Source organism: Carettochelys insculpta, chromosome 16 (assembly GCF_033958435.1).
Source record: "Carettochelys insculpta isolate YL-2023 chromosome 16, ASM3395843v1, whole genome shotgun sequence".
NCBI classification, from domain to species: Eukaryota; Metazoa; Chordata; order Testudines; family Carettochelyidae; genus Carettochelys; species Carettochelys insculpta.
In genome coordinates, this window is record NC_134152.1 from 23,440,668 (window position 1) to 23,465,280 (window position 24,613).

A 24,613-nucleotide genomic window follows, 5' to 3' on the forward strand; every position below is an offset into this window, starting at 1 on the left:
ATTATAAGGTTCTAGCTTTAAACATTTATCTAGGGGACATTTTGTTTCTTATCTCTCCATTTTTTAAAAAATGGACGTACGTTTTGTAGGGTGCTATGAGGCAAACTGGTTCGCTCTTTTTGGCATTGTGGCAGCAAAGTAAGCAGAATTTCATCATTCTTGTACAACAAGAACAGGATGATACTCAAGTCTCTTCTGTCAATTTTTAAAGGCCATATGCTTCTTATGAGCAGCTTAGGAGACTAAAATCAATTTTCAAGTTAACTGTTTCCTTGAAATTTAAATCAAAAGTCCTGATGCAGCATGCAAGTACCTGTTGTCATAATTCAAGTAGTAACTGTAACCAGTGAGGTTGATGGCTTCACCAGGCCCTGGGCAAGGGGTGTGTGGGGCCTATGCTAAATCCTGAGAAGGGACAGTGCCTTAGATGGAAAGGGCAAAGCTGGGGCAGCCAGCCCTCAGCACTACCTGGCCTGCAGTGCACTCCCCCAACCCCACTCCCCAACCAGCCCTCAGTACTCCTTGGCACTCCTGCCTCCCCAGAACAACCCTAAGAGCTGCTTGGAGCGGGCCACTGCAGCTGCTGCAGTAAGAATAGCAGTGGACGGGCACTATGGGCCCATTTGTATTGGCGGACCCTGGGGCACACAAAAGCATATTGCTGACACAGCTAATACATGTTTTAATTAGTGCACATATGGGATAAAAACTGCTCTAACAAATGATTTTCTAGGTATATCTGAGTAAACCTGGTGATTTAAATGAGAGTTTAGTACTTGGTTAAAAACCCCAAATCTTGCCTAGAAAGGGACTGTGCCTGTTTGCTTGTGTAAAATCTAAGCTCCCTGGAATTCATCCTGTACTGAAAAGTCCCTTTGATTTACAGGAAGGGTAGAATATAACTTCAGAAGGGTAATAATGCGATAATTCTAGCAGAATGTTTGTTTGTCTACCCCTCCTTAAAATATTTGCAGAACAGGGTTAATTTTAAACAAATACGCATGACAACATAACATTTTCATGTGCCAGCAACAATTGATTTATATTTTAGCAAATACACAGTTGCAACACCAGAGAATATACATGGAGGATGAATGTATTTTGTTAACCAGGCACCATTCTTACCTCACAACCCGCAGTTCATCAGCTTGTTCTGCTATATGTAGCTGCCTCTTGAGACTCTCTGGAATGGAGTAAACACAGTGATGACCTTCATTAATTAGCAATGAAATGACAGTGTTCTGTGGTGTAAGTTGTCACTTTCAGTTGTCATTAATTCCTATGGAAACAAAGTGGTCTGTTTTTTTGTGAGCTAGTTCCTTGTGGCATGCAAAATTACATGCTTTCCCACAGCATTTAGTAAGCATGTTTACATAAAAATTACATTGTTGGAAAGTCTCTCTATTATTAACAGAGTATTTGGTATTTAAAACTGAAAACTTAAAATTAGCATATAACATGCTGTTTATTAAGCTATTTACTGTTTGAATTTCTTGTAGCTAGGATATTAAAAACAGACTAGTCTCTTTTTATTTTTTTATTATTACAGTAAACTCTGTTTTAACCAGTATTCAATCAACCGGCATTAACAATAACTGCCACCAGGCACTATCCCGGCACTTAGGTTTCTTCTTCTGGGGGAGCTGTGCTGCTCACAGGTGGTGAAGGGATCCTGTTGCACCTGACCCACTGATGCATTCCCATTCCTAAGCAAGAGACTGGCACTGAGATGCAGGTTGGGAGCTGAGACCAGGCTGCTATATCCACCTCTCCCCATCCCTGCCTGGGCTGTGAGGCTCCTGAGCTGCTCAGCAACTGCTGCCAGTGGGTTGGGGGGGAAGGGAAGAGTGCTCCCCTGCCACATGCCAGTCCCCCCTTCCCCCCCCAGGCACGGCAGCACAGGGCCTGAGATGCTGGGGGCTGCTGAACCCCTGCAAGGTGGCAAGACAGATGGCTGGAGCACGGGGAGCCAGCCGCTCTGCATGGCAGCATGGGGTGAGGCTTGAGCCGCTGAGAGCAGCTGACTCACAGTGGGGAGTGCAGAGTGGGCTGCACAGACGGAGGCAGTGCTCCGGGTGCCAGGCTGTCCAGGGCTTCAGGGAGGGGAGTGCTGCTGTAGTGTGGCCCTGGGCAGTGAACGGATCCTCTCTATTGTCCGTAATATTTTAATATCCAGCAAACTCCCAGTCCCGAGGCTGCCACATATGGAAGAGCTTATTGTAATTTTTTTTTTTAAATTTATGGGAATTTTCCAGTCAGTGAGATTCTCTTATGGTAGCACATTGGATAGTGCTGGAAATGCAAACACTGCAAACAGATTCTTCTTGCACTAGAATATAAAAACATATGAGAAAAGAAAAATTTGTGTTAGTCTTGAGGTTTTTTAAAAATAAGCATTTATAAAGCTAAATATAGGGCCAAATAAAATCTGACAGTCTGTGTCATTCTTTGCTAGTAACCATAGCAAGTGGCCTAGAATAACTAAATCCAGTATAATAGTGCTCATTTATATAGAATATCCCTTTTTATTCTGTCATTCAAGGATCAGAAACCATCTCCACAAAAAATATCATCTCACAGAAGACTAATTCGTGTGATTTTTGTGTTGCAGGAGTATTTTCTAAACACATATAGCTTAAACGTGACATTTAGTTCATTGATAACTGCTCTAACATTGACAAAATTAAGGACTTAGTCCTTTAAACCTGTGAGAACTCCAGAAATGGAGAACTGATCATTTTGGACCATAAGTAAAAAAAAATCTAAGAATGATTTTTTTTTTTTTATGGAATTTTGAGACAGGCCAGAGCCTGCACCGGTCTAATTTAGGGATGTTAAAGGTTAACTGGTGTGCTTCATTCTAAATGAGTCGTGGTTAACCAGTATTGGCTAGAGCAGCCACAAGCAGGGGATTACTTTTGTCTCGCAGGGCAACAATTGGCAGGGGCATTCCAGGTGGGCCAGAGTAGCTCCATCCGTGGCAGTCCCAGCTGGGAGGCCACTCCAGCCCAGCTGGTCTGGAGTGGCTACCAAGCAGTGGACGGGCTACTCCAACTGAACTGGAGTACCTCTGCCTGCTGTGTGCTGGGACAGTGGCTGTTCTGGTTTGGCTGGGCTGGAGCACCTCGGCCAAAGCTGCCATGGACAGGGACTGCTCTGACCAGGCCGGAGTGCCCCCGCACAGGGCATTCCTGGTATGGGTTTCCAAGGATGGGGGCTGGGGTTTGCTGGGGTGACCTCATCTGCCACAGTCGCTGTGACCACAACAGCCCTGGTGCCCAGAGTGCCACGAGCTGGGGCACTCCAGCCCAGCTGGAGCACACCAGCCCAGCTGGAGCAGCCCCTGTCCATAGTGGGCCCCTCCCCCAGTGTGTTTAATCGGTTAAACCTAATGTTTAACCAGTTGAATGGGATTTTACATCCCTAGTCTAATCCCAGTGATGCTAGTTGCAGTGGGAGTGCTAATGTAGACTTCCTTTGGAATTTTAGTCATTGTTATCTGATGTTTGTTACTAGCTCTAGATGGTATGGAATCACAGAATACTAGAACTGGATGGGACCTCGAGCGGTCACGAAGTCCAGTCCCCCCCGAACATGCAGCAGGACCAAGATCCATCTAGATGATCCCTGACAGATGTTTGTCTAACCCATTCTTAAATATTTCCATTGATGGAGATTTCACAACCTCCCTAGGCAATTTATTTCACTGCTTAATCACTCCGAGAGTTCAGAAGCTTTTTCTAATGTCCAGCCTAAACCTCCCAAGCTGCAACTTAAACCCATTGCTTCTTGCCTATCACCAGAGGCAAAGGATAATAATTTTTCTCCCTCCTCCTTGTAACACCCTTTTAGGTATAGGTTAAACCTCTCTAATCCAGCACCTTCAGGACCTGGCTAGTGCTGATTGAGAGAATTTGCCAGACCATAGGAGATCAACATTGACTAGCAGCATTACCAAGACTTCCGCTGTTTGCTGGACTCTTAGAAGTCATTTAGGGATAAATTACAGCTAAATAACAGCACAGAACACTGAGAGCCAGGGCTGGTGGCTGTAAACAAACGTTGTGGGACCGTGGGGAACCTTGGCCACACCCACGGTAAGTGGTTGTCCAGCTAACTAGAATCACGCTGGATTATGGATGTTGCTGGACCAGAGAGTGCTGGACTAGAGAGATTCAGCCCATACTCGAAAACAGTTATCGTCCCCTCTCAGTCTTCTCTTTTCCAAACTAAACAAACCCAGTTCTTTCCATCGTCCCTCACAGCTACGATGACCATTTGTCCTGTTTTTACCAGGACAGTCTGTTACCAAAATGGTCTCACACGTGTCCTGACTTTTTCAAGAAAATGGGCAAATTGTCCCACATTTTGTGGGGATCCTGTTCTCTGGCACCCAGTGTCTCAGGGCAGCAGGCAGCGCCCAGTGCCCTGGTGCCCCATGCCTTCGGGTGGCAGTTCTGGCTGCAGGGGAGCTCCTCCATGGGACAGCTGCCTCATTCCCCGGCACACCACAGCAGCAGCCCCCTCTGCTGGCGAGCTCTGTCACAGGGTGGCTGCTTCATTTCTCGGCATCCCATGCCTTGGGGAGGCAGCTCCTGCTGCAGGGAAGCTCTTCTGTGAGGCAGTTACCCTGTTCTCCAGGGTGGCAGCCCCTGCTGCCAGAGATCCTTGCCGCGGGGCAGCTGCCACATTCCCTGGCCCCTCCTGCCAGGAGGCTGCAGATCCCCTATTTTCAGCACTCCCCAACCAATAGCTTGTAGAACCCTCATCCTCCATTCCCTGTCATTGGAAGGTTGTGGAGTGCCCATCTCCAGTGCCTTACCATGGGGCAGTAGCTCCCATAGCCAAGGAGCCCTGACATGGGACAGCATCCCCAGATCCCTGGTTGCTGGTGTTCCGTGTTTGCCATAGTGCAATGTGCTCACCCTACTCATAGGTCATGTTTTCTAGACCTTTGATCATTTTTCTTTCTCTTCTCTGGACCTTCTCCAAATCTTTACTGATACGTGGCTACCAGAATTGGGCACAGTACTTCAGTTGGGGCCTAATCAGTGCAAAGTAGCACAGAAGAATTATTTTTTGTGTCTTGCTTGCAACGTTCCTGTTAGTGGATCCCCAATTCATGTTTGCTTTTTTTGCAAGAGTGTCACACTGTTGACTCATATTTAGCTTGTGGTCCACTGTGACCTTTAGGTCCTTTTCTGCAGTACTCCTTCCTAGACAGTCACTTCCCATTTGTATGTGTGGCATGGATTGTTCTTTCCGAAGTGGAGTACTTTGCATTTCTGAACAGTATCATCAATGCTGCCTCAGGAGAATCCTTAATATCTCTTAGGACGACAGGCGCACGAATATTAGCATCCTGGAAGAGTACCATGACCAGTACTGAAGCCATTATCATTCACCAGCAACCTTCTTGGACTGGTAATGTGATTCGGATGTTTTTTCAGTGTCCAGCAAAACAGATTCTGTTTTCCGAGTGGAAGGAAGGAAGGAGGAGTGTTGGGGGCCAGAGGAAGTGATATAAGGATGTGCTGAAGGCACACATGAAAAAGTGCAGCATTGATGTTGACACTTGGGAGAACCTTACCCAGGATCATCCCCAGTGGAGAGCGGTAATCCATGAGGGGGTGGCACAATTTGAGATGTCCCGCTGCAGTGCAGATGAGGAGAGGCGGAGAAGAAGAAAGAGCTGCAAAAACTCCCCTGCATCCTTCCAACAGCTATCAACGTTGCCCCTTCTGAGGTAAGACTTGCAGCTCCAGAATTGGGCTGATCAGCCATGAAAGGACTCACGAATAGGAGGGTGACATGAAGACGTCCTACTTATTATTGAGTGACTGCCATGCAAAGAGACTTTACATTTGTCCTTATTGACTTTTATCCCTTTTGCTTCAAACCATTTCTCCAGTTTGTTCCATTTTGAATTATATTCTGATTCTCCAAAGTACTGGCAAACCCTCCCAGCGTGGTATCATCTGCAGACTTCATAAGTGCACTCTCTGCGCCGTTTATTTAAATTGTTGACGAAGATATTGAACAGAACCAGTCCCAAAACCGATCTCTGCAGAACCCCACTTATTATGCCCTTCCAACACGATTGTGAATCATTGATAACTACTCTCTGAGAATAGTTATCCAACCAGTTATGCAACCCCCTTAAAAGAAGCCCCATCTACACTGTATTTCCCTACTTTGTTAATAAGAAGGTACTGCAAGACTCTTATCAAATGCTTTACTAAAGTGTAGGTCTGTCACATCTGTTGCTTCCCCTCCTATCCACAAGGCTTGTTATTACACTCATCTCTTGTTAAACGAGTACTTCATTTACAAGTACTCGCTTAAATGAGGGACACGCTTACCTCCCTTAGTTCACTCTACGAGTGAACTTCCCTGCTAATATGAGCCTTTCTGCCCTCCCTGTTCCTCTGACCCCCTCTCTCCAGCCCCGCAGCCCCAACCCACTGCAGCCTGACACCCCACTGCTGCCTGCACTCCCCGTGGCCCTGCATCCCCAAAACGTGGCAGCCTGATGCCCCTGCCAGCCCCATGGCCAGACCACCCCGCCACCTGATACCTCCAGCAGCCCTGCAGCCTGATCCCCCTGCGAGTCCCGCAGCCTGACTCTGTGGCCATCTGTACGTCACGTGGTCCTGCAGCCCAGCATCCCTGCCGGCCCCACGGCCAGACTCCCCTCCCCCCCCGGCCGCTTGTAACCCCCGTGGCCAGACCCTCCTGCGGCCGCCCGTACCCCCTGCATCTGCCAACCCTTCCCCCCTCGGCCAGATCCCTCTGTGGGCCCTTGGCCGCCTGTATGCCCTGCAGCCCAACACCTCTGCCGGCCCCAGGGCCAGACCCCAATGCCTCCTGTAACCCTTTCGGCCCTGTGGCCAGACCCCACCCCCCCGCCACTTACGCCTCCCACGGCCAGACCCCCCTGCGGCCACCTGTACATCCTCCATGGCCAGACCACTCCATGGCCACCTGTACTCTACGTGGCCAGACCCTCCCCCCCACCGCCTGTACCCCCCGTGGTCAGGCCCCCCTGCAGCCAGACCTGCCTGTGGCCCCACAGCCTGCCACCTCTGATGCCTGTAACCCCCAGCCCTGCGGCCAAACACACCCCTCCCCTGCCTGTAAGACCCATGGCCCCAAACCATGACAGCTAGACCCCCTTACCAGCCTGCAGCCAGACACCCAGACCCCCTCTGCCACCTAACCCCCCCCCACAGTCCGACTCCCCCCCCCACCCGCCGGCCCCAAACTGTGGCAGCCTGACACTGCCTGCAACCCGCCACCAGATCTTAACCCTTCTTCACGCTCACATCCCCAAACTACCCCCAGCCTTTAACCCTTCCCAACCCAAAGTTCACTCACCTTTCAAAAGCAGCACCACTCCTTCCCTGAGTTAGGAGCCCTAGGAATGAATCAGAGACTTTTATATGTAATTTAATAGGAATTTAGTGTCCCTCTTACGAGTTTCTGCCTATGAGCAGAAAGTTGGGAACCAATTATGCTCATAAAGCGAGGGATAAGTGTATATCAGAGAAAGCTATCAGGTTGGTGTGACATGATTTGTTCATGGCAAATCCATGCTGACTATTACTTACAACCTGATTATCTTCCAGATGTTTGGAGATAGATTCCTTAATTATTTGCTCCATTATTTTTCCTGGCATGGAAGTTCAGATGACTGGTCTGTAGTTTCTTGAGTTGTCCCTGTTTCCCTTTTTATGGGTGGATACTCTATTTGCCCTTTTCCAGCCTTCCGGAATTTCTCCCATCTTCTATTACTTTTCAAAGATGACAGCTTAATGGCTCAGATACCTCCTCAGTCAATTTCTGGAGTGTTCTAAGATTCATTTCATCAGGCCCTAATTTTTCTAAGTAAATTTTAACTACCTCTTCTCCAGCGTTCACTGTTGTAGACATCCAGTTACCAACATCCCTCTTGCTGAAAACTCAAACAAAGAAGTTATTAAGCACCTCTTCCGTTTCCACATTTTCTGCTATTGTTTTTTCTTTCTTCATTGAGGCATGGGCCTACCCCGTCCTTGGTGTTCTGCTTTCTTCTAATATATTTTTAAAATGTTTTCTTGTTACCCTTTATGTCTAGCTAGATTGAGGTAGTTTTATGCCTATGTCTCTGTAATTTTGCCTCTACATACTTGTGTTACTTGTTTACATTTTCTCCTTTATTATTTAACCTACTTTCCACTTTTTCGGACTCCTTTTTGACTTTTAGGCCATTTAACATGGTTAAAATTCCAGCACATCAGCATTATTGGTCCACTGTTACTAGTGGTGAATATGCTTTAGTGCTAGTGAAATCGCGGAAATTGTTAAGGACAATTCCACAAAATGAATTCTAATAACAACTGCCATTATGAAAACATTACCACTAACCTAAATAGGCAATTCCTGCTTCAGGCATTAATTGTTGTAGCAAAAGCTGTTTGCAAATAAATGGTTGGTAAAGAAAGAGTGTTGTACGGAGATTAAAATCCAATCCATATCTGTTGTGCCTCTAGGCATTAATTGTTCATTTGTAATATTGAATATATTGCAGATTTGTAATTATGCATCTTTGTATAATGATGACAGATTAACAACTTTGTCTTCCTACTTATGCTAGGAGAAAGATCATGCCAGGAACTCCAGAAATTTGTTCACAGAGACTAAATATAACAATGTTGTCCGTGAAGCTGGTACTTATAAATAATTTACTATCACTTCCTCTCCTTTAGAAAAAGTAAAATGCTATCAGTATTTCAAAAGAGTGTAATGTTCAGGTTTAATAGATCTGGAACAGTTGGTCTCTTTCTGACAATTCTTGATTAGTAACAAGGATTGCTATTTAAACATGAATGGATGAAGTAGAAATCTTAACAGAAGTGTTTATAAATGAACTTGGAAGGATTAATTTTTTCAGTAAATGATGGTAAATATCAATTTTACAAGCAAATTTTCTAGATTAGGGTTAGAGTTTGGTTATCTGTTTAAGAAAAGATTTTAAATGTTTGTTCCTCAGCTACTTCCATTTGCAGGAAGGAGTTTGTTCCTACATATTAGGAGTGCATGTCTTAAGTAGTTATTGAGATGACTGAAAGCTCTTCATATATAGCTGAGTGTTAGCTGATGGCCGAGGGGTGAGGTACCACATGTGCCCTTATTCATCCGAGTCTTTAACTGCTAGGACAGAAAAGTCCCTTCGCAACAGGCAGCCTGGGACGCTGAGAGGTGCCCCAAGAGTCTACCGCGTGGAGGCGGCATGACTCAGCGCTCAGCTCTCAGTACGCCTCACCAGCGACCACACTAAAGCAGCCGAAAACCGGCTGGGTTCTTTTTATTTGTGTTCGGTTTGCACAGTAACAGGAAGAGTCAGGTTAAAACTTAAACAGTTACTATTTATTTGATAAGAAGAACTTAACTTTATGGTTACAAGGCCTTCATGTTATGTTCTTCGATTACAAATAGCTAGCATATAACAGAAATGTACTTTTAATTCATAGATCTATTATTAAATGCACGCAAAAGCAAAACAAAGACACATAGCAGGTCTTATTCTCACCCCTGCGTTACCCAACGTGGCATGGCGAGCGTCTCTCACTCAATCCCTTGGGAAGAAGAAGTACGAGGAGGGTGTCCCCTGGGACCTCGGGAGGCAAAGACCTTCCTGACAGGCAGATAGAGGTAATTGGAGCTCAATTAGAGGGGGTTGCCGGACCCTACTTTATACCCACTGGGTCACGTACACTCTTCCTTATCTTTAAAGATGCCAGTTGTGTAGATCATCTTGTGACACTAGTTCTCACAGGGAGTTTCAAAGGCTTAATTCACACCTGCGAGGTGGAGATAATTTAGATATTCTTTTCTTATGGGCGGGAGATTCCTCTCCTGGGACAGTGTGTAGGCGTATCAATCACCGGTACCAGCCAAGGGCAGCCTGAGACCCTGGTTGTTTGATAGTCCGTTTGTCGTTTGTTGTCTGGTTTCGGTCCGTTGAGGGTCATGATGAAGCAGTGTGTCTGTGCTCTGAGGCGTCAAAGACTGTGCTTGAGATTAGCACATCTGTGGTCTCAGGCATTCCCAGGCTGGGCTGTTTCTTTGGCCCTTTGTGCTTTAAAGCACCAAAAGAGGCAAGATGGAGTAGAACAGGGGGGGAATTCTTTCTGGCTACACTGAGATCAGTAGTTTTGGTAACTCTTTGGTAACATTCAAGACTTGATTTTTGTTTTTTTTTTTAATCAGTGCTATAATTTAAAATTTTATTACGGGATGGCAGGCTTCTCCTTAATTTGTGGTGGTAATATCTATCATAGGCTTTATGAGCAAACACTCTTTTCCTTATTCATACTTGAAATTTCTTATATGAAACAATTCTTCCCATACACATTCACTTGTATCTCACTTTTGACTACCTCCATTGAAGCATCTCTTATACAATCACAAATTTTCTATGTTTTGGACCAGAACAGAAGGTAGCAGGGAAAAGCAGGTATGTTCCCTGTCCTTTCACATCCTCCTCAACATGGAAGGAAATATTTCTGACCTATCAGCTTTATATGTAACCAAGCATCTGAAAGAATGTTAATTTTCACTGACATGTTCAGGAGAAAGAAACCTGTTCCTACTTTCACAACAGGATCTACACTGGTTTTTTTTTCTCTCTCCTTTCTCCTGAATGTGTTTCCATTTTGTGATTACTTCTACTGGGATTTTTGCACAACAGATGTCATAGGAACACAATTGGCATTGGATTTTGGGAGCTGTAAGGTGCTTTGTACTCTGCTTCCAGTCAAAGAGAAATGTCAGTAATTGTATCTTTGTTACTGTTTCTTAGCATTGGGCAGCTTGATGTATTATTATCAAAGGATATAGTTTCTAGTGAACTGTGAAGACATGTTTGTCACAACTGAGGACATTCATATAATTTATTTTGAATGTATTCCATCCAGAGAAGTTGTTCTAGTGATTTCTACTTAAAAGTTTAATTTGAGAAGAGCAGTATAATGCCTAAAATGTACTCACAGACTGAGTGATTGTCTTTTGAGTGATCCTTTTTATAAATTTCAGTAGGGTCAGGCAGTTAACATTCTTTGTCAGTGAGGGACGGAAGATGATAATCTGATAAAATACTGATATGTTTTGCAACATTAAGCAGTGTGAGACTGCAGTTGCATGTAGAGATTGGTGTGAACAATGTGAAGGATTAAAATCTAGCTCTGAATGTTATGTCTAGAATGTTTATGCAGTTAAAAGTTGTGTAGTTATGTATTCTGGTAACAGAGTTCACAGTAAAAAAAACTCTCAAAACAAGGTACGCTTCCCTAAGATGCTGATCTGGATTTAAACTAGAACTATTTTTACCATATTAAATGGTATAGTGTAAATCTATGAGAGACTTGCAAAAACCTGTTTAAAATTTGCTTAACTGAAATTCTGCCTTTCTATAGGCTTTTAAAAGCTAAACAGTTTTTTTTGTCTTTAGTTATTGCCCACACTGTCTGTGTGCGTGTCCTCAGGCAAAAGTGAATTGCATGATCTTAGAAATGAGAGGTGGAGAACAATCTAATAAAATTGCCTAATCCAAACTCTGCCAACATTGGAATTTTTGTACAGCAGTATACTTCCTAATGCTTAAACAAAGTCATGAATGACCAAAGTGTAGGATGCTCACCGCTTCTTTTTGGAGACTATTCCACCAGTTTAAAAAAAATCTCACTGTTGCATATCTAATTTATTTTTGTCTGCTATTACCCATCATCTCTTGGCATTAGTACTAGATTGTTCTCTCACGTTGGGCTGCAAAAATTGATAGAAGTGATAAAGTAAATGATGTCCTTGACCTAGACAAGGAAGTGATTGAAGAAAATTCAGAATTGTACTGTCATTGTATCCTTGAACAAACAAATGTTGTAGTAACATCATTTATTGTTATGTAATATACCTAGAACAAAAAGGCTTTAAAATGTCTGACTTTCAAAGCAAAATTAGGTCACTGTATTATTTTCCCATTTCCTTGCATTTCCCTGAATGGATTTCTCCTTCAAAAATTCTGTGCAAGCTTCTGCCATGTAGCTCACATTGTAAAGAAATAAATATATAAAATGCAGTGCCGTATTCTGTTGGACAGTATTTTGCTGATATGATGCCATCTAAATGAGAGACTTAAGGACTGGTTTGTTTTTGCAATGTCTCTGGCACTTGCGTAGCCTCTCTGAGCCCAATTGTAATGCCAGTAGTAGGCTCTTCCATTTCTTTTTAAAGTAGAAAACCAAAAGAAATGGTGCTGGTTGCATATTTAAATTGCTGAAAATCAAAGGAAAAAAATGAGGTAACACAAATGCAGCCACTCTGTCAGTTTCAACGGAAATATATATTTTCTTGCATATAGTACTTGCATGGCAAGGTGGTATGTTTGTTTACATTGCTCTGAAGTTACTGTCTTTGTTTTCGAAACAACAAATGTATATTGTGGTAATCAGTGTAGAAGTAATACATATCACCACTATGTCTGTGTCTAGACTAGAGGGTTTTGTCGGCAAAACAGATATCTTGATGACAAACCACGCAGAGCATCCAGATTCCCCAGGTGTTCTGTCAACAGTAAGTTAACAGAACGTGGGACTTCTGTCAACAGATGTACTGTGCTCCCAGTGAAGAATAACGTCTCTGTTGACAGATATCTGTATCAGAAACCTGGTTTGGACTTCCCCGCGGTCCCTGTGTCGACAGATAGGGCTTGTTGGACACCAGACAGCCCTGTCTGCTGTGCTTCCAGTTGGCTGTTTTGCTGATACAGTGGCCAGGAAGTCTGGCCGCTCTCTGTCAGCAGAGCAGATCACTCTTGTGATCTGCTTGGCCGTTGGGTCATGATCTGTTGAATGAAGTTTTGCCGGAAGCTGAGCTATCTTAATTAACATCATATATTTGGCTCTGGTAGGTGAAATCAAACTTGAATTTCTGCAGTACTTCTTGGATCTGCTCAGATGTTTTAAAATCTAACCCTCATCGTTGTATTTTCTGGCCACCTGCTTCTCTTTACAATGTAAAAAGTCAGCTGCTCTCAGTGAACATGCACAGGGATGGTACTTTTTTGAATTTACAGTGGCATTAATTCAGGTATTCATTTCTTGGTAGACAGTTGGCCATGATTAAACTTAGCTTCCTAAATATATTTAATGATCTTTGGCATTTTGACAAGCAAAGTCAGTCAAGCAGTGTTATGTGTTTTTGAAACATGAACATAACAAGACTTCAACAGAAACTTCCATGAGGGAGATCTGAATATTTTTTGTGTATCAAGTTGAAATGAAGACTAGAAAGGTGTTTGGTATTTTCAGTGTAGTCTGATACCTTCAGCAATGAATTTTCTTACTTTTCTTGCCTGAAGGTGGACCTTTTACTTCCATTTTGCAAAATGATTTGTTTTTTCTAATGGAAATATGTTAAAACTTAATAAAATGAAATATAAAACACAAGACAAGGAAAATGCAACTAAATCATAGTTATTAATACTGTCTGGTGGAAATAGCTAGAAGCATGGTCAGGAATAGAAAATAGAATCAGAAAATATACCTGTCTTTTGGTTTTATGTTAATAATGTAATTAGTGAAGAGAAAAAAGCAAGGATGTTTTCTTTGCTCTCTCTAAGAATTTCAAGAATTGAACAAGTGATCCCCAGGTAATACTAGAATCCACAATTATCTCATGTCTTAATAAGAACTTGTCAGGGATAAAATACCTTGGGCCACATACAAACCATCTCTGTGGAGGCACGGTGTACATCACTGAATGTTAAAATTGCTGGTGTAAAATGTGGGCTGCAGGAGTAAGACATTTCTTGGTAGTTTTGATATTTTTTTCCTGTGCAAGATAAGCAGGAAGTGGCATGTTTGTGGGAAACGTAGGACTTTTTGTTAAAATGTTTCCCTTGGGCCTAAAAGCTTCAGTTTGGGGCAGCACCACCATTTATCTTGTCTCCATATGGTAATTTTAAGACCCACACAGATATTGTAATTGCTAGTTTCTTATTGACCTCATCTGCGATTTCTGTGCGTGGAAATAGTAATCTTCGTGTTCCAGTAATAACATTGCCTCATGCCTAGTAAATTCTCAAGAAAGTTCATAGCTGTGGTTCTTCTTCAAAATACCTCCTGTTTTCAAGTTAGACTAAACCTATAGTACGTTTGTTACTTTCTTGATTCTTGGTTTAAAAACTCCCTCTTGAAACCCCCCACGCCCCAAAAAGGAGAGAGAAGCCATTCTTATTGTGATTATTATAAGATAAAAACTATTTTAAAAACTAGTTTGAACTGTGTGGGTGTTGTGGTGTGCTGCTCATCTTTAGCTTCTTGGTTTCATTTTGGGAAGTTGTGTGGGTTGTGGGTTCTTTTCCAAGTGCATAAAGCTTCAGTGAGGTTTTTTTGTTTTGTTTTTTCTCCAAAGCAGCTTTACTGGTTAGAACCTGACCTTCCAATCTCTTCTGAGATAGGAACTCTCCCTTCTGCTTGTCTGGTAGTGACAATTTAATCACTGTCTCACCACATGGAAAACTTAACCAGTCCCTTATAAAATGACTTAAAAATAAATAAAGAAATACCAGCTAATTGATTTTGAGAGATTGTTGTCTTCCTAAAGTGCAGTTACCCTGCAAATTTCTTTTATGAAAAAGTACATCTAAGCATATCTCAGATTATTTTGTCTTATTTTAATATGCTAAATCTGATGGCTCCTGTTTACAGAGTGAATCAGTTTCCCAAATTCATGCATTTAAAAAGGTTATTAGGTCATGGTAGAGAGGAATGTTTTTTCAGCCTTCTGGAATGTACACTTGAATGTGCCAACAACAAGAATATCAATTTGTGAAGTTTTTTTCATATTATTGGAAGAAGTTCTGATATGCCAAATAATGGTTGTTTGTGACTTGCTTATAACAAGAATTAAAATATCCCCTTCCCTAGGAATGAAATGCTGTAGGTGATCAACAACTTTTTGTAATGGAGCATTGTTGAGTAGTTACAGAATATGAATGCCTGGTTATGAGTCTGAGGTTCTGTTCTAGGTTCTGCAGTGCTCTTTGTTACACTTCGCAAAAGTACAGACACACTCCTGAATTCCGTTTTTCCCATTGACTGATTGGTAATTTGGCATTGTTCCCTTTTATATAGGAATGTCTTCATCAACAGCTGAAATTTGGCCACTATTGGAATCAGAGTGGAAGATAGCAGCTGTAAAACAGCACATGGTATTGCAACACACTAGTCAAGGACAGAAACCGAAGACTGCTATGAAATTCAGCTAAGTTTAAAGGAGGAACTTTGAGAAATCATGTACTGTCTGTATAATCCTGTCTGTCCATGATGCTGTCCTATGAAAATTTCTGTGGAATCTTTTGTGGTCACAAATATGGTCCCAGCTTTGTTTATGCTTCATGTCTAACAGTTGGAAAGTACTCTTTGATTTAATAGAAAAGAGGAAAGTTTGAGGGGGTGGGAGTGGGAGAGACCACCCAGAGAATATCAGTTCAGAGGATGGGTCAGTTTTGTTCCAACAGTTGTATATCTGTTAATTTTCCGCGGGACATACAATTAACAGGCCAATAGATACTGGACAAGGAGAGGCTTAATAATCTTACTTATTATAAATATCAGTATATCTGTACTAAAATACCACCTGCAAAAGCTAGTTCAGACTCTCTCTCACATCACTTTTTTACTAAGACTGGGAATACAATTTCTGACATAATAATGCAGCAGTTTTGGGCTCACTTTTCTCTTCCAAGGAAGATGGGTTGCAGGAAGGATGTTAAAGAAAGAAAACCTTTAACCTTGAGAAATGATACCAGTTAACTCCACATCTCCTGTAATTTATCTTGCCTCTTAAATTGGATTGGAGAATAATTTCATGTTCTGTCTGGTACTGGTTCTTACGTTGTTGTAGGATCTCTGCTTTGCTGGCTGGGAGCTGCTTTACTTTCCCTTTCACAGAGTTAACTCTGAAATCGGCTAACTGGGAAGCAGAGCACATTTGTCTTAGACAGGAGGAAAGACAGACCAGGGGACATGGCTTAGTCAGTCTGCAACTTTATTACTTAATGCATCTGGGAACTAAGCAGCAAAAATTCACACTGTACAGGTCAGGATTTCTGCCTCCATCATTCCATATGGTGGAGGGCTGCTGTTCTCAGTGGAGCAAGAACCAGCATGAGCCATTTGCTAAATTGTTACACCTGTTAACTTTACTGCTGACCTTTCCCTCAGGGTCCCTGAGCTGCTATAGCAAAAGCAAGGAAACAAAAAACAAACAAAAAACCAGTTAACTAAATAACCATCTTGCCCTGACCCATCTGACAATGAGGGGAAATTCCTTTCCATTCCCCAAAAAAGCAGCTAGTGCAATTGCCTGCATCATGCTATAAACCCAGTACTATGCTAATCCTATGGGTTGGTTGGTGGATGCTACTAATTGGGCATAAGAGGGGGCTCGGGCCAAAGGGGAAGGGGTAATGCCATCTCTGGGGTGCACAAGGTAAAGCACGTTACTTAACCCTCACTGGCCTGCTCACCATCTGAGGTGATGCTTACCTTCCCAATTCCCAAAGGAGTGGGGGATCCTTAAAGAAATCTCTGTACCCTTTTTTCACCAGTTCAGACAAACCCTTCTCGCTTTGGGTTTACGTTCTCACCTCTCAGGCAGTGAGTAAAGATTGAAAGACAGGCCAAGAAGTAGGATTTGCAAAACTAAAGAACTATCCCAGACTATTTACAAGGCATTATCAATGTACCAGAAGTAATATAATGTTTGCTCTCGGGGAGTATGGTGAAATCAAAGATCTGATCTTAGAGACGATTAGATTTCTTTTTAGACCCTGGGATGTGTTCCTGGTTGTCACTCAACTGAGGGGCTTTCCTTGCTCCTACTTGTGTGTGTCACAGTCTTCTTTAGACACCGCTGTATTGAATATATTGCATTTTCACAGGCACTGAGATTATTTTTGAATTATTTCTGAAGTGGGTTTTCTTGCAGTTCTTTCCTTTATCTGCAAACTGGTATGTAGGATTTTTGTAGTCTTTTTCTCTCCAAAACTGATTAGATAAACAGATATTTAAATAGCTCCAGCAGTTTTTCAGGTGCTTACCAAATAAGGCTGTGTCTACACTAGGCAAGGTAAGCCAAACTCAGATATACAATCCTAGTTACGGCAGTTGCATAGCTAGAATCGACTTCTCTGTGCTCAGCTTACTTGGCTGTCCCAACTGAACAAGGTCAACAAGAGAGTTTCCCAAGGTGCACAGGGGTCGACTGCAACCCCCTGTGCAACCCCCAACAGGTTGATTTCATGTGTCCTTACCAGAAGCTCGAAACTGAACCGTGGAAGATTGGTCCACTCAGAGTTGATCTTCCAGGCTAGTGTAGTATGGTTATGAAGACAGGATCTCACCACCCTTCCAAGAAGGGTGCAACCTAGTGCAAAGGAGGGGTGAAGGAAATCATTGGCAAACAGAAATATAAAATGATGCGTTTTGCACATGACTCATGGATTCTGTTCATTTTCATGCTATTACATTTGAAGTTGTCAGCCTTCAAAAAATACTGGTGGTTTGTTTTCCACAGCTTCTTGAAGAAATGCATATTTGATGTGAGTCTTCCAAGACTAGATAGTTCTGGTTGTTTTGGTGGCATAATTCTTAAATTTTAATGTAGTATTGGTAATACAAGCTGCAGTATAAAACGTGACTGTCTCTAGTGGAGTAACTGTACTGAACCACAAAGATGTGGATTTTTTTTAAATGAGCAGTCATGTAATTAATCAGTATTAAAACTATACTGACATATGAAGTAACTTACAAAAGATCCTGTTTGGTATTTTTGTGTGACTGTGATGTTGAAGGCTTACTTATGGAAAATTCACTTAAGAGAAGATGAGCCAAGTGGCATGATCAGATTTGAAAAAAATTCACTATGCTATTTTAAAAATAGCAATACAGTAAACACTCCATTTAATGGACTAGTGGGGGCGGGTGTCCGTTATTCCCAAAAGTCTGTTAAATGTGAGGGTTTACTGTATGGTGGTGCACTGACCTTCTCTGCTCATCCCCATGCTCTGGGCAGAGCGTGGCAGCTCCTCTGAGCTTCCAGCTCCCCGCACAAAGGGCAGACCGCGGCAGCTCCTCCTGGTTCTGAGCCTCCTGCAGTCTGCCCTCAGCACAGTGGCTCCTCTCGGCTCTGAGCCGCCCCACTCTGCCCTGAGCATGGTGTCATCTCACTACTCTGAGCTGCAACGCTCTGCCCTGAGAGCGGTGGTGCTTCCTGGCTGTCTGAGCCGCCTGTGTTCTGTCTGGTCCCAGCTGCTGCAGCAGTCTCTGCTATCATGGTGGCCCCGGGGGCTCCTCCAGCCTGGTGGGGTGGACCCAGCCCCTGCAGTGGTTCTGGAAGCTCTTACAGCCACTCTGGGGGACCCAGTGGTGATGGCGGTTCTGGTGCATTTCAGTAAATGTACAAGTATACTTTCTTTGTGGTGTGCGTGTGGGGGGAGGCTAATGTATGTCTATTATTCACTATGTCTCTAGACTCAGGGTCTGCTCTATCGAGGGTTTACTGTATGTATTTAACACTAACCTACAAAGGCTCTGCTGTTTTGTGTTTTCATGTATATCCACCCCCATCTCTTTAGTAACTAGCTAAACATATAACTTGGACTATGAATCCCCCCATTAATCTTCAATAAAATATTAGTTAATATATTGACTTCATGTTTACTAGTAGCTGCAAGATTGAATCTTCATGAAAATGAAATATTCTGAGGTAGCAATATCTTTCATAAGACTGGTAACATTAAATATAAAATGGCTCTTGTGTAAAGAGTTGAAGATAGTACTCAAATGTGACTATACAGTTGCAGTTTACTCACTATACTGAAATATTTTTTTCCATTAAAAATTCCAGGAAGGTTTTTGTTTGGCTTGAGTATTTAAATGGACATCCTCACTCCTCCTACCCTATGTATGTCATGTTCAGAAACGTTGAACTTCATAAATTTTGGAAATGACTCATAGATAGCATATAGGAAATGAGTAATACAGAAGAAAGATGTAATATTGTATTCTGAGATATGCCTCTGTATTGTTCCAGATCTGTATTTGTGTAATCTCAAAAGTTTGTATCAATTACAGACGTTGGTCCAAGAAATGATATTACCTCCCCCAACTTGTCTCTTCATTATACAACTCAAAAAATAGGTGTATTATTTAGAGACACTAAAATGATTTGTGACAGTAGAATGTTCATTGGGAACCACTGAGGTCTTATGATTGTAACAATGGATTTGGGTTTGTTTTAGTCAGCTTGCTACGAAGATGCAGTAAGCCTACATGCTAAAAATCTGAATGACATTTTGAAACCTTTTATGTGAGCATTACAGCAATTGTATTTATTTTTAAATGGGACTTTGTTAATGGAGCAGATTCTGCTTGCATTTGATACCACAGTGACTTCTGCTGCCTTTTTGCCATGCACAGCCTCTGGTGCTGATAGCATGGTGGAAGACACCTTCATAAAACTTAAACTAGATTACCTGCTACTTTGTTCTGTAAAGACTAGTATCACCATGGTGATTGTTGGTTTAGCTAGTACTGCTGCAAATATTTGTTTTTGTGGTGTAACTTTAGTTATTTTGAATGGAATTATGTCAAAGGGAAATACTTCATCAGTGTTTCTCATGTTGAAAAATGATACATTTTATCTCTGACAAACCTTTTAATTTATTTCATGTAAATTTTTTGTGTTTATATGGGTCTCCCATTTCAGTAGTATCTGATGTCCTTGCAGTCTGTAATGCATTTATCACAACACTTCTCTGAGATACAGAAATACTGTTCTTCCCATTTTATTGAGGAATTGAGAGACGGAATCTGGGCTTGTCTAGAGGGAGAACGTATGGCAAGCTGGGGTGTAAATCTAACATGTAATGTAACCTTCCGTGCACTGTGTCTGTGTGGAGCCTGCTGCCATGCACTAAAAGTTCTGTAATGCTCATTGACTTACTCTGATGGGCGTACTCCTAATGTGCCGTAGCTGGAGCCACGTGGGCAGTTTGTGTGTGTCATATGATGGCACTGTAGCTTTACACCCCCGTTTGCCATGCACACGCAGTCTAGACAAGTCCTAACTGATTTGCCCAGAGTCCCATTGGAAGCCTGTGGTGGAGGAGGGACTAGTGTAATGCAAACTCAAATCCTTAAAGTTTGTGCTTTCAATGTTCACAGAGCAGAGTTACAGTGCAGCGCTTGGTGTGTCTTAATGTACTCTGTTTAGAATCATCTTTCCCTGCTGATGTTTTCCCTTTTCTGTCGAGCAGACCAAAAATTTTGTAATTTCCTAGAGCGGTTGGGGAGGAGGGGGAGAAAAGACATTGAATCACCTGGGGATGTCAGGCATGGCTAGGGGATATACGGGTGGGTGGTGAAGTGCAGGCCATCTGGCAGGACCAGTAGACATGCAGGGAGGGAGTGGGGGAATGTGCAGAGCTCCTAATCTGCCCCGAGCCCTTCCAGAGAGAGCAGCTTGCTAGGAGGATTTGAGGACTATCACTGGCCTTAAGTTTAATTGAGTTTGAGACTTGCGTTCTATAGCCTGCTAAATGCACATGTATTAGATAAAGGAAAAGGCTTTTGCCATTTAAAATTATTACATTTTTTATGCATGTCTCTTGCAATAGAGCCCTTGCTAATTATTTTAATAGCTGCCTGCTGAGCTTCGGCGGCAAGCTGCTCTGTCATCTAAACAAAAACCTTTCCATGAGAACGGCTAGCATTCAAACTGTTAACCACACCACATGATAATCTGAAAGAACTGTGAATACTGTTACTTATTGAGCACTGACAATGTGTTCAGTGTAGTACAAACAAATGAGATACAGCTCCTGCCCTATGATGCTTACTAAAGAGGAAGGAAAAATCGAATTGTCCAGAAAACTGTGAAGAAGTTACTGAAGCTATACCTCAGATTTCCAGCCTGCCAGACTAGGACAACCAGAGCAGGATTTGGGAAGAGCTTGTTGTTAGGCAGAGGTGCAGCTGCATGTATGTGCTTGAAAGTTCGGTAAGAATTACTTTTATCAGCAGGGTAACAGTCTTAATTCAGCGTAGTTAATAGTTGAGAAGTTATTTTAAATATGACAAACTATTACTTAAATATTATTGTAAAACACTGAATATATGAGATGCTATGTTAATGTTTTCCAACTGTGACCTTATCTGGAATGAATAAAAATGTTACCTGCTGATACAATTGCTGTTAAAGATGCCAGCATTGCTGCATGTACCTGTACCTGTCATACAAAACAACCAAGCAAAATTTAATATTGAATTGTGCCCTGTAGCCTGAGGCTGATTTCAGACCATATGTCCATAAAGTACCTATATATAAATATTGTAATTATTTCTTGCAAGATGTGATGAACGTATGTGCTTTACAAGCCATAGTACATTTTGTAAATCTAAATAAGGTAAATTTTAGGCATCTCTTAAAAATAATTATTAACAACTTCGACCCATCGCTAGTATAATTCTAATTTTTATATGAATTTGGTCACTTGAGTGTAGACCCATCATAAAATCCATTATGTGATAATGAGTCCCCAGCAGTTGTATTGCTTTCTTTGAATGCTAGAATCTTTTGGGGGTGACGTTAATTCAGTTACTTTATTTGATTTCTAAAGTGGACGTTTAGTACTAAGAGATACATGCCATTTTCCCCTCATATTTTTAGCTAAAAAAAATTCTGCAGTTTCTTTTTTAAAATTGCCTTTCTTAGCTAAACTAATAGATACAGCTGATATTTAATTTGTCTGTGAATGCTAACAGTATATGCATTTGCTTTTCTACAGTACCGGATGATCTCTCCATAGAAGAGAGAGAAGAACTTTTAAACATTCGTCGCAGGAAAAAGGAACTAATTGATGATATTGAGGTAATAAATTTAATCTGTCAGGTAAAGAGGCAAAGATGACTGAAGACTACTTCAGTACATTTAATGTTATAGCAATATGTTATAGAGTATTTATAATTTTATGTTTTTTGGTAAAATTTTCAAAAGCACCAAATGACTTGAAAGTTAATTAAATTTGGGCTATTAAGTCACTTAGGTGCCTTTGGAAATTTCACTCAGAGAGTTAAGCATCTAAATCTTACTGATTTGCAGTGAGATTTAGGGCTTGTCTACATGAATGACTTTATGGAAAATAGGTGTGAATCTACTCTCTGCTTCCGGATCAGACTAAATATTCATGTGCACCATGCTGATGCTCATTAAAAATTGGTTGTTGCTCTTGGATTGAATTCTTTCTGTTTCAAAAAGGACTAGATTAAAATGCATTAAAGAATTATTAATGTGCGTCAGAAGGTACAAATGAACAATTAGTTCATGACAGGTTACTGTAGGCTGGATGCACGCCCCAGCTGGCTGTGAACTAATTATTTGGGCAGACAGGCTCTCAACCTCCTAAGTCATTCAAGTGCATTTGAAATTTTTTTCCTGAATCTATATAGTGCATTGTGTGGTATCTACATACACTTCATTTGTATAGTTAATACATCATATGCAGTGGTACTGTAGATGCTTGTTGAAAGTAGTGAACTGAGAACTTGGTGTAGAGAATTTTCATGCTCAAAATTATAATACTTGTGTTGGGAGTGAGACTATGAAAGAGGATAAAAGAAATATTCTGTTAAAGTTTAAGAATTTGGTGTCTGTGGCCAGTAGAGATGGCCCTACGCAGTGAATTTAGGATCAATCAGAACAGAATTGCAGCATAAGTTACTTTTGGGAGGAAGTTATTGGATCTAATGGCTCAGTTTCTAGTGATAAGACACAAATGTCTGTCTCTGAATTAATGGTGTTTTAAAGTTTAGACCTTGTATCTCAGATAGGCCACAACAATAGGCACAAAGAAGGCCACTGCTATTTTTGCAGAAAACCCTCCCACCATCCTGCATTATGATGCATTTTTGAAAAGGCCAGTAATGAAAGGGAGGGTTAGGAAACATGTCTAGGAATATGATTTCATCAGCTCACTGTCTTTGCACATAATCTGTGGCCTTCTCCTCCTTCCGTTTCCTTATTTAAGATTACCATATTTGAACTTTCAATATAAATAATAAATAAACAAAAGACACACATCAGAGGGAGTGTATCTGTATCAGTATCTACCAACTCATGTTGTGTTAACGTATTGTATGTACTGGTAACACTACCTCATTAATCTAGTCCTATTACTATTAAGATGTCCCAAGTAAGATTTTCCGTAGAGCCTCTCTTTCCCACATTGAATTTTCACAATATAAAAGAGGGTTGTTCCCTTGTTAATGCTAATTTATGCCAGATTCTAGTAAAGCCTGATTGGGCATTTCTTTCACAACTTGGCTGACTTGTAAATAAGACAAAATCTACGTTGATCACCTTAACTTTATTTATGTCAGAGTCAATTCTTAAAAATGCTTTTAATATTGATCAGTTAATTTATTTTCCTTCTTTTGGCAGCGGTTAAAATTTGAAATAGCAGAGGTTATGACAGAAATTGATAATCTCACTAGTGTAGAAGAAAGGTAAGTAACTCTGGCAAGCATTTCACTTAGTAATAGGATACTGGCATACGTGTTTCAGGAACTGGAAACAAAAATTGTGTCTGTTATCAGGCACTGGATACAGTAAAATTCCTTTAATCCTGCCTCGATGATCTGGAAATCCTGACGGACCAGCATCCCCTGAGATACGCGTGCCTCGAAATTCATGTAAGTTGCGGGGGGGGTGCTTGGGTGGTGGGTTGGGGCCATGGGAGGGGGTGCAGGGGCATTAAACCTGTGGTGGGTTAGGGATGCCAGGGGCCAGGGGCTGGAAGTGAGCTGGGGTATGCAGGGGTTGGAGCAGGGGAGTGTGGGAGTTGGAGCTGGGGCGTGTGTGGGAGGTGAAGCTGCAGAAGCGTGCAGATGCGGAAGCTGCAGAAGCGTGGGGGTGGCAAAGCTACAGGAGCCTGGAGATGAAGCTGAGGAATCACAGGGTGCAGAAACTGCAGGAGCACAGGGGTGTAGGAGTCGCATGAGTGTGGGTGTGTTGAAGCTGAGAAAGCCAGGAGTGGTGATAAAGCTGCATGAGCACAGGATAGAGAAGCTGGGGATGTGCAGGAGTGGTGAGCCACAGCTGGGCGCAGGGGTGATGAGCTGTGACGGGGGTTTGAACTAGGGCCTGGGGGTTAGGGTGAAGTCCAGTAATCTGGAAAATTTGGTTTTTCGGCACCTGTCTGGTCCTGGATGTGCCGGATTAAAGGAATTTTACAGTATTTATAAACCTTTGCTTAGCTTGTTTTAAGGCATGCAGAATCCATTTAGAATTCATTTTGTCCTTAATGATCTGATAAAGTTTTTCGTATCCAGTACCCATGGTCTTGTGAAGCTATGATAACTAATAGATCCTTTGTGCAACAAGATGTTAAATAATAGACTATTTTTGGTTGTCAGTTTTTGGAAGTAAATGCTTTATGATGATAGGGTTTTTGACCATGTAAAAATAAAATGAAAATGAAGATGAAAATATAAATGAAGTGAGCGAGTTT

At 42.0% G+C, this 24,613-nt stretch overlaps 1 protein-coding gene across 2 annotated transcripts in view; it reads left to right on the forward strand.

Moving 5' to 3' along the window:
• The window catches only part of CYTH3 (cytohesin 3), an 88,852-nt gene that overhangs the window by 19,620 nt on the left and 44,619 nt on the right, over window positions 1-24,613 (forward strand). Inside the window, exons 2-4 of one of the 2 annotated variants that reach the window (XM_075010805.1) lie at window positions 15,174-15,302; window positions 21,893-21,975; window positions 23,545-23,609. In XM_075010805.1, coding sequence (XP_074866906.1) covers window positions 15,174-15,302; window positions 21,893-21,975; window positions 23,545-23,609 — 277 coding nt within the window. The remainder of the gene's footprint in view (window positions 1-15,173; window positions 15,303-21,892; window positions 21,976-23,544; window positions 23,610-24,613) is intronic. The other variant, XM_075010806.1, reaches the window with a different exon arrangement.